An 11,117-nucleotide genomic window follows, 5' to 3' on the forward strand; every position below is an offset into this window, starting at 1 on the left:
CTAATCAATGGAATGTGTCATGGATGGGTTATAATCCATGTTAGATCCTTTTCTATGGATTGTTGTAAAAGCAACTTAAACTTGAAAGAAATACAAATTACAAGGGATCGGGCAAACTTCTTTTGCAGTTGAGCAAGTTATTGATAGTTAAATATAAACTAAAAAAGCGCTTTAAATAAATTTTTCTTAAAGAAAATATATACTACAGAGAATGTAGCAGAACTAAAACATAAATACAAGTACAAAGATGCTTTATTAAAAGGGGTTTGGAAAGAAAAGTTCATTTAAAGCCTCTTTAAGATGTAAGACATTTTTTAGTCTCTTAAGATGTAAGAGTTGGAAAGAAACTTTTTTAAGATGTAAGAAACTTTTTAGTTGTAAGAGTTGAGTGTAACTTCTCTTTTGTCTTACTGTTGCCTTATATAGAACTAGCATTCCTTCTAGTTTAAGTCTCCATCTCAAATAATTCTCTCTTCTCCCAATTGTTGATGTGATATTAGACAAGGGATAAGAATTTACATCTCAACTTGAGCTTGTTACTTCGATAAAACTACCAAAATGCCATGACAAAGTACTTTTTCTCTGTAAAAACTAACCAGTTTTTTTTTTTTTTTTTGGAGAACAACTAGGTTAACTAAACTACAGGGACAAAGATTGTCTGCCCTTCCACTTTCGATGTTCTTCCGTGCTCTCTTGTTTGTATAGTCACGGTTAAGCCACATCAACATTTTATATTACTATTCATTTTTGTTTTATTATGTCTATAAAAAAAATAATATAAAATATTAACATGGGTTAATCGTGACCGCATAAAACAACAAAGCATGAAAAGACAATCATTGTCCAAACTATAGAGCGTGATTACCGCTCGCAATGCAACGTGGAAAGCACTTTTGAAACCTCTTAGACCTATTCACCGTGCATTTCTAATAAAAATAAATACTAACATAGAATTTGGGCGAAATAAAGGCAGTTCGGCCTTGGACATGCCTAACTTTATTTTAAGTCCAAATAGCCATGACAAATATTAAGACCATCCAATGTTGGGCTAAAAGCAAATTTTTTGCCCGGAATTTAGCTTTTAGCCCAAAAAACTTTCTGCTCCAACGTCTGGCCTAAAATTTTAGCCCGGGATATTAAGAATGAACTTATCTAATTTTCTTATGATTAATTTAATTTTAAAAATAATAAGAGATAGAAAAATGCATGCTAAAAAAAAAAATTCGATAAATCGTTCTGAAAAAGCACTACATTTCCCAATCCCCAAAGCAGCTGTCAACTTTTACCAATCTTCAACCCGGGCTAACTTCAGAGTTTTCACCACAAACGTGATTTTTTGAAGTAGTAGGGATCAATCACAAAACCGTTGAACAGCTCAAAAATTACACTTTTCATTCTACCAACTATATAACACAAACGTTTCATACTTTCACCACCTATATAGTAACACACACTTTCAACCAACCATCACCCCAACTTGTCTGAAATGTCCTCGATATAAACATATGGCCAAGCCGTATGATCATATACAACCTTTCTACCGTCATGTCTAAGGGCACCTTTGTGCTGCGAAGCCTTGCTGCAGATGTCGACAGGGGGTGTTTAAGAGCTTATTAGTTGTTTTGCAGATGGCAGTATTGCTTGGGATTGGAATAATTAGGAAAAGTCGACGTCATATCATTTCTCATCCAGGACAAACCGACAAAGGACTGAAGTGACTGAATCTAAACTGGCTCTCTCATCCCCTACGCGTAACGGACTAATTAGTCCAGCAGTCCTCCTCAGCGCATGCCGATCTGATGCTGTCTTACTTTAAAATTTGACTCAAACCCTTAGACCCGTCTCCACCGGATCATTGTGCGTTGTAGTTTTGACTGCTGCACGTTGCTGTTCGAGTCGGCTGGACGTTTTGGACCATATGAAACATGCGCGGCCGCAAGTCTAAAGCTAACACACGTTTATTTCTCGATACTAGACTTCATGCATGCTCTCACGAGTACGGAGAAGATATTTTTTGAATCACAGCATACTACGTACGACTTATATGTTTTAAATGTATTTATATGCATAAATTGACAAAAGAAAAGTCAAATATTTGAAGTAAATAGATCATGCTAGAAGAAACCCCTCATAAACCAATTAAAGCAGCTGAATCCACATAATAAAATCGGTCTCTATTGAATTTATATTAAGAATAGAGAAAATAATATTTAAGAAACAACTGATTGAATTACATTATTTCTAGCTCATTGTGAGACTAAGCTCATCCCCTTTCCCCTTAGTATAGATAATATCGTTTGTTCAAAAAAAAAAATTTATTTGACAACAAAAGACATTTTTTATAACCGGCATTATAAGCCTCTTAAGATGTTTTCAACGTGTTTAAAAATATAGCATTTTTGAAGTTTTTTGTTTGAGTAGCATTTTTGTCTAATTTTTTTGGGTGAAGTTTGTAAACCTAAAAAACACTGTTCATTGGGCCCTGGCTTTATATATAAAGAAGATTATCATCCTGTCGGTCTGATATTTTCTCTTGATGGTTCATCTTCTACAGTTTTGCATTTGGGTTAGCACATGAAATGTGTATAAATAGTAAGTATAACCTTGGGATTACACTTCTTGTTACAAAAATAATACGGTAAATGTTATTGCACACATTTTTTACCTCTCACACACATCTCTCAATTTTATATCAAATGAATTGATTTAGAAAATCGAATGAATTATGCATTTGACAATGGGTCATACTAGGAAAACTAAATTTGTAAGCACAATTTGCAAACTAAATGATGATGTTACCAACTGGAATGAGCATATACGTTTGTCAACGCTTAAGTTATAATCAAATCATCAACTTCTATGTCATTTAGTTTACAAAATTTTGTTTATAATTTAGTCTCCCTAGCATTATTCATTGACAATTAAGTATAATCTTGGAGCTATTATTTTTTGTGTTGTTTGTATGATCCAAGATATAGAGAACCTCGTAGTTATGAGATAGTCTCTGTGCATTTATGATATGTGACAATTGAATTTGAATATATGGATGTCCATCCATTGGTATGGAGATCTAGGGTTAGGACATGGTAGGAGTGGCAAATTCGAACACAAGTAACGTAGTTTAAATTGTAATAGTTTGTACTAAAAAAACTAACAATGTTCAATAATCTAATGAGTTGTTAGCATGAATACCAGTTATTTTAATTTTATCGTTGTGCTAGAGGATGATTGTTAGCACTAAAATATTCACTCTTTCATTTCTATTTATTTGATTAGCGAGGAGCGCATGCGACTTAGTGTCAATGGTAGCTCCCAGTTATATCATTCGGTGCAACAATGAACATGTTGATTGACATATAAAAGGGTAAATCATGACACAAACCATTGCCAACCCTAGGCTAGGCATTCTCTTTAATTGCTTTTCGTAAAGAGAAAATCGACCTCTGACCTAATTTGATATATTTGATATGACCATATTTCCTCATTCACCTTCACTACTTGAACACATCCAAAGGTTTAATTGAACTTTTTTAATTCAACTTTATGTACAAACATATTTCTACTTCGGTAGGTCAGTGATTCTCATACTCCTAATTATCTTGATGAATTCTTTCTTTTTCTCTTGCTTGTTAATTTTTCTTTGATTTAATCTATTTCAAAGCTAGAGCGGAAAAAGTGTAGGAGAAAAACTGAAAGAGTATAGAAATCACTTACCCTTATACTTGTGCTACAAACATGTCATAGAAACAAAGGAATATGTATCACGTATACAAGTCGACCCTGGTCCAAGTGCAGAAAGCATATAAGCAAAAGGGCAATCATGAAAAGGTAGATTTTGTGACATAAACACAAGGCTATCGATCGTTGAGAGGTTGATTCATGTTTTGGAATGGAATTGAAGAATCGATTTCATATTTTTGGGATCGGAATTTTATCATTGATTCATGGTGTTATTTGGTAGGAATAGTTGGTGGAAGTGGAGGAATTGGAATTCGAATATTGGGGTCCTTTCACTCGAAAGCCCCAAGCCTCCCACCACCACACACACCATACAAATGCGCATGTCCTTTTCAGCGTGATCATGTTTTCCTCTGTTTCCACCTCCTTATTTGTATCAATTTCAATGCCTTTTATGCATTCTATCCCTATCATCATGTAAATACATTTTTTTAGCAGTGCATTTTCACTCACTATCTTATTTATTATCATTAACGTTGAATGAGTTTAAATTTTTGAGCTTTATGTCTATCCGCTACACAAACTTCAAAATTTAAACTTATACTACAAAAAAAAAGGTCATTACTGATGAAGATTTTCCGACGGCACAAAGAAATCGTCATAAAAAGCACTTTTGCAACCATAAAATATGGATCATTGGTAACATGGCATGAAACAAAATTTTATTACCGATGCACATAATGTCCTCGAAAAAAGTCTCAAGTTTTGTCGGAAATGCAATTTTGTTTGGCGAGAAGACTTAAGCCTAGTTGTACTAACGACGAATAAAATTCTTATTAGAAATAGAACGGTTATTTCCATAGGCTTACTCATGCTGATTTTAGCATCGCTATTACTTGAAGGTGATGAACAAAGATATTCCCTTTTTGCAGCGATCAGTGAAAGTTCGGTTAAACTCTTCACCAAACTTGCTAATTGGTACAATGCCCAACCCCAGCCAGCTACCCATGATTCTAAACACGGTTTCTAACTTTCTACCGTGTGGAATATTGGTGGGCAGTCCCCACAGCCATGTGTTCTTGTCTTCTGGTGTTGGAAATGGAATCCAGTGATAATTCATCGGTTGGGCTCTTCAAAATGTGTTGTTGTTGTTGTTTCATGCGAAATGATATTGTAGCGATATTTCATGAAAATGACGCACAATTTTAATGAATATTTTTTGTTTTTCATTATTTTTTGTGACAATATTTTAAGCAAGTTACACATAGTATTAGGGTTGGGCTATGCTTAAATCACACATAGTATTGGATATTTTAAGCAAATCAGAGAGAGAGAATGGAATCCAGTGATAATTCATCGGTTGGGGTCTTCAAAATGTGAAGTTGTTGTTTCATGCAATGAAATGACATTGTAGCGATATTTCATGAAAATATCAAGCAATTCTGATGGATATTCTTTGTTTTTCATTAATTTTTGTTTTGCGATATTTTAAGCAAATTACACACAGCATCAGGGTCGGGGCTATGCTTAAATCACACATAATATCGGATATTTTAAGCAAATGAGAGAGAGAGAGAGAGAGAGAGAGAGAGAGAGAGAGAAAGGGGTCGATGTGTTTAAATGGCCCTATTGACTATGCCCTCTGGTTTACTAATCTTGTTCAATGTTCATTCTCGACTCTTGACCCCTAAGGATTGTAGGGCATGATAGTTGGAGTTTGTGAGGTTATAAGTTTCTTTAGGTAATTATCGTGTCTCTTGATAAACTTCTAACACCGTCACTGATCATATATTGATATTTAGGAATCATGATGATGTCTGTTAGGTTTAGTACTCTATTTCTTTTTGAAAATAGTCGTTTATCCTACTTTTTGAGTAGTTAAAATGCATAACATATGTAATTAAGTTTAGATACTGTCACAATAACAATTCTACTGTAGATACGTTTCTATCTTATTGTTGGGACCTATTTGTAGTTATCATCCTACATATGATCTTTATATATCCTAGCTAAGCTAATAGCTAGCGGATGGTTTCAATACTTGTTAGTGTCGGGAATCAAATTCAAGATACGCCGTATGAAATACAAACGTAGAATTTGTTCCTAATCACTGTACCAACCGGCAGTAGTTCCATAACTTCCATTGCATACAGTCTTGAATTGCATGGGATTATTAAAAAATTTATAAGACGGCCAACAACGACATAGAAGGCGCAGTAATAGTATAAATTATATAGCTTACCACTCTCTTTTATCATCACAATGGTAAATATATAACTTAATTTCTACTTGCTCGGTTGCTCCAGCAGCAAACAAAAATATTGCCGAATAGATTAGGAAAACTTGCATGTTGTAGGAAAAAAATGTTAACTAACGTCAGTTTTTGTGTACGAGCGTAATACTTACGATTTGAACAATATTTGTTTAATTAAGTTCGGAAAATAAACAATGAATTTACTCTAAAAAAATCAAACGGTGAATATTGTTCGAATTACTAAAGACAAACCCAATAAAATGAGATCAAAATAACGAAATCTCATACTTTTGTAAAATTTGTCCAACGACTGATATGGTCAGAATACTTTAAGTTTATCTCAGATACAGGTAAAGTTACTTACGAAGAAGGACATGAAAATAAATTGTAGATGCAATCATGCAAGAAAGAAAGAAAGAAGTCATCTCAAACTAGAGAGATTTTTCCATGTACCGAGAACACAGCGCGATACGCTAAATATTATAATAAAATTGGTTGGATATTTGAAAATATAAATTTTAACCTACTTATATTATAACATTTGATGTACTGAACTCGTATTTCTAATACACTAAATATTTTCTTCTAGAATCATTAGAGTTTAATTTTCCTTTTTCTTATAATTTTTGGAGACCATGGCATTGGGGAAATGGAAGCCCAATTAGAATGGGAATAAACCAACCTAGCTATGACATACGCAAAAGTTTGTCTAGTGAATCTCTTGATTTTTCAATTATATCTTGTTCAAATAAATAAATAATTTATTCGACAGAAAAGTCAGAGGTCTTCCACTACTTAATTGGGTAAGGGAGTCTGCACAAACCGCCCCATCCAATAGCATCCCTTTCCACAAAATAAGTAAAAAAATAGCATCCTTATCACTTTGATTAAACTAATTAAAAGCCTAGGTTTAAATCTGATAGATAGCGAATTCAATATTAAATTAGGTTATTGATTGTGTGATTTAGCCAAACTTTCCCTCTTCTTAGTGTAAATATATATCATTGAACTCCAAAAAAAATTAAAACTAATTATTTGCATGATTAAGAGAATTAAAGATGATAAATTAAGAAATAACTATGAATAAGCCTGATGATTTCTTGCACGACTCATTAACGCGACATGAAATGGCACAAAAATAATAAGTTCATGGTCAACCCATTAGTAAGTCAGATTGTTATTGGGTGGCCTATTAAGAATTTGATAAAATAAGGTGTATGACATGAAACAACATAAACATGATCCGTTTTCCAGGGCTGAACATTAAACCTGTCAATTTCTTACATGACCTGTTATCCGAACACAAAACAACATGACTTCTCAATGAATCAGATAATTATCGAGTGACTTATTAAAAAATTGTTAAGATAATAAGTTTGAAACTAAACAACTGGTTAATACGACAATTATAACATAAAAACAGCACGACCGTTGTTAGGTCTAGGAAGTATAGAAATATCTCCGGCCCTCCGGGAAACAAAGGGACAGGTGTCCCTCCTTTCCACCACAAACTGGTCGAAATCCAGACAAATATATTATTTTTATTTACCAAAACTTATAAAATGAAGTAATTGCAATAATTTTACATTGGCTTAGAAGTAAGGATTAGGCCTCCACTGACCAAATTAGAAAAGTATATAATAAAAATTTATTCCTTATCAATTTTCATCGGACGGTAGAAAGACAATAGATCAGCCACCTTTCTCATCCCATCCCTTCATTTTTACTATTTTATATTTTTAATGCTTTTTTTTTTTGTTTTTTCTCCTGTCTGGTTCATAAAGTTTGTGACGTCACACCTCGGTGGCGCACTCGTGGTAAGACTTTTTAACCCCAAAACGACGGTGCTTTAATGGTTGGGTGCTCATCCTGCGAGTTCAACGCTTATGATACGCTCATTTAATTTGCACCACTCAAATTTCTCACCACACCCACCACAACCCGTTAACCCCACCCCCCGAATCTACTTTGCTGGGTGTCCATATATATAAATCCTCACTTGTTCTTCAACATACTCACACAACCACCCCAAAAACACAAAAACAAAAAATTACCTTTCTTCTGCTACTACTTGCAGCTTTCATATTTCTGGAAGGTCAGGGATGACAAAGGTGTACCCAAACAGTGCTAATGCCAATATTGTCCCCGCCTACGAGCCTCAGAGGCTCAACAGTAGTTCCGGCTCTGACAACGAAGCCGCGACGGTCCTCACGGTGTGGAAGAAGTCTTTGCTGTTGAACTGCAATGGGTTCACAGTGTTCGACTCCAAGGGGAATCTGGTCTTTAGGGTTGATAATTACTTGGCCGGCCATAAGGGCGAGATCGTCCTCATGGACGCCGCCGGCAAGCCTCTCCTCACCATCCGTCGCAAGGTATATATACTCGCAATTATAACGTTACGGGCGACAGTAAATTAGTGTTACGTACATTTTGCTGGTTTTCTTTGTTTGGTTGCTGATGGTTGTGCATAATTTTTGTACGTGTTATATCAGCGGCTGAGCTTGGGAGACAACTGGGTGGTGTACGACGGAGAAACCACGGAGAATCCGCGGTTCTGCGCGACCAAGCACGTGAACATCCTCAAGAACAAGTGCTTGGCGCACGTGACCTCCGCCAACAGCCGCAAAGGTAGTGACGCGTCGAAAAATTACGACAACAAGAACGCGGTATTTTATCAGATGGAAGGGTCGTACGCGCAGCGGTGCTGCGCGGTGTACGACAGCAAGAGGAGGAGGGTGGCGGAGATCAAGAGGAAGGAGGCGGTGGGCGGAGTGGCGTTGGGAGTCGACGTCTTCCGCCTCATCGTGCAGCCCGATATGGACACGTCGGTGGCCATGTCACTCGTCATCTTGCTTGACCAGATGTACGGGACGTCGAGGCGGTAAAAGATAAAACCTTTTCTTCGTCACCCACCTTTTTCCCCTTGGTGGATTCACATCCCCTCCTCCTCCATAAATTTTCTGCTCAAAATCTTTTTTTTTTTTGGTTTTTGTATTGGGTCTGAATCTGTCATCTCGTCGATCTCTTGTTGTCTCTCCAAAATTCCCACGTACGCTTATCGTTTTTCCCCTTCCTTTTTTCTTTTTTTTTTTTAATTCCAAAAAAATCCAAGAAGCTTTGTTTTTTCCTTTTATATAAAAAACCAAGCTTCTTAAGTGGGGATGTAAATATGATTTAGAGACCAAAAAGTTTTATCGTACGCAGATTTATATTTTAGTTCTAAGGAATTTCAGCAAAAATATATGTAAGTTTGAAAAGTTGATACCATGAATAAATTTTTACAGCAATTATCTTGTTGCTGTTTTCGATTGAAATTAAGTTGATTCTGGTATATGTATTGTTAATGAGTTTCTGTTTTAGCTTATAAACACTGAAGTTTAATCGAGTTCGAATCACTCTCTTCTTATATTCGAGTAAGTTAGACTATTGCTTAAAACCTTAGATATATAAATAATGAACTCGCACTCTTAATTCTATACAATTTTGTTATAAAATTCACTTATTATAGATGGATAGTGCTATTCACACATCCATTTTTACCTCTCACACATCCTTGTTAATTTTTTCCACTTATATAAATAATGAACTCGCACTCTTAATTCTATACAATTTTGTTTATAAAATTCACTTATTATAGATGGATAGTGCTATTCACACATCCATTTTTACCTCTTACACACCCTTGTTAATTTTTTCCATTAATCTTCTTCAATTCATTCGATATAGCAGGTAAAAATTGAGAGAAATGTGTGAGAAATAAAAATAAGTGTGCAGATAGTACTACCCTATTGATGGACTAGTGATTAAATACTAGAACAAGTCATGTTTTGAATTGTTGATACATCAACATCAATTGTGCAATAGCATTTCTAGAAGAAGACTCTTCACAACTGGCTCTTCAAACACAACTTGGCTTTAAAAACCAAAATTTCTTTCCTTTTACCCTAAAAGTTATATAGTGAAAAATAGCGAAGAAGTAAGGTTATCTGCAAAATCAAATATGAATTTACACTGGACTCTAGAGATATATAGTCCATTTTTTATGCATTGAAGATAAATGAGTCGTACTTAAAAGTTAAAAGTTATATTTAACTGTAACTTTTCATGTGCATCGAAGATAGTTTAAAGAGAATATCCAGCCAAGAAATAAATTCAATTGAAGAATATAAAGTCGTTCTATTAAGAGCATCTCCAACTCAAGAAACAAATTTTAGTCTTCAAATGGTACTTTGTTTTCAACTATTAAGCAATGTAAAGGGTAATATTGATTAATATTTACATTGCAAGAGACTCTTCAAACTCGATTAGTTTATAAAATTTAAATTCGTTATTATAATTATCCCTTTCTCTTCTTCCAATGAGCACAACGTTTTATTTTTGATGAAGAAAATTGAGTTTAATACTAAGAAAGTATTGACCAAACTCTTGTGTTAGAACTGTTATTGGTTGAAGTGGCTCACCAAATCAAAAGCATTTAAAAGCCTTTGAAGAAGCCATCGGAGAGTTTGATTTGATGACCTCCTTTAAGAGTTTGACGGAGGACAAGATGTTGACGTTGTTCACCAAATTGGGTTAAAGAACGGCTTTGACAAGCCCAGTCCAGGCGGGGGCTTAGGCCTTTTTTTTATATAGATAAATTTAATCAAGTTTTTATATAACATTTAATAAATATCTATATATACTTAAAAAAATATACATAATTGTATTACGATTCATAAATTGCAAAGTAGAATGATATATAGATTATAAGTATTAGGACCCATAATGCAGATCAAGCATATAATAAGAGTCATCTAAATATTAAACAAGTATCTTACAATTTATTGAAAAAGTAAAATGCAAAATGAAAGTCATCTATTTCCTGTCGAAAGTAAGAGTTGCAACGTAGACGCTCTTTCTTAATTTTCAAACGCTTAAAAATTAATCAAGACGAGGCAGTGACCCGCTAGGCGGTCCATTAGGCAAAAAAATTTAGAACTGTGTAATTAAGAGTAAAATCAAAGATCCATATAGAGGAAAGTAAGGGAAACGATTATGGAAGCCGTTGGACATCATCATTTTCCAAAAGCCAGATTGGGCCTTGAGGAAGTACCCTTGGCTCCCCAAGTTGAAGATCCTATAGGATTTAGGGCCCATATAAGTCCCGAGAAGAAATGACTGCTCGTTGAAACCGTAAATAAGGGAC

General features: G+C 34.7%; 1 protein-coding gene across 1 annotated transcript; it reads left to right on the top strand.

Annotated features, from left to right (window-relative positions):
* Window positions 1-7,878: 7,878 nt before the first annotated feature.
* Window positions 7,879-9,246, top strand: LOC103930254 (protein LURP-one-related 8). Its single transcript, XM_009339558.3, has 2 exons — window positions 7,879-8,304; window positions 8,425-9,246. The coding sequence occupies exons 1-2, from the start codon at window positions 8,035-8,037 to the stop codon at window positions 8,815-8,817; spliced, it is 663 nt and encodes a 220-aa protein (XP_009337833.1). The 5' UTR covers window positions 7,879-8,034; the 3' UTR covers window positions 8,818-9,246.
* Window positions 9,247-11,117: the final 1,871 nt, after the last annotated feature.

The sequence above is a fragment of a genome, unplaced genomic scaffold, assembly GCF_019419815.1.
Source record: "Pyrus x bretschneideri cultivar Hongxiangsu unplaced genomic scaffold, Pyrus_bretschneideri_v1 Contig2, whole genome shotgun sequence".
Taxonomy (NCBI): Eukaryota; Viridiplantae; Streptophyta; class Magnoliopsida; order Rosales; family Rosaceae; genus Pyrus; species Pyrus x bretschneideri.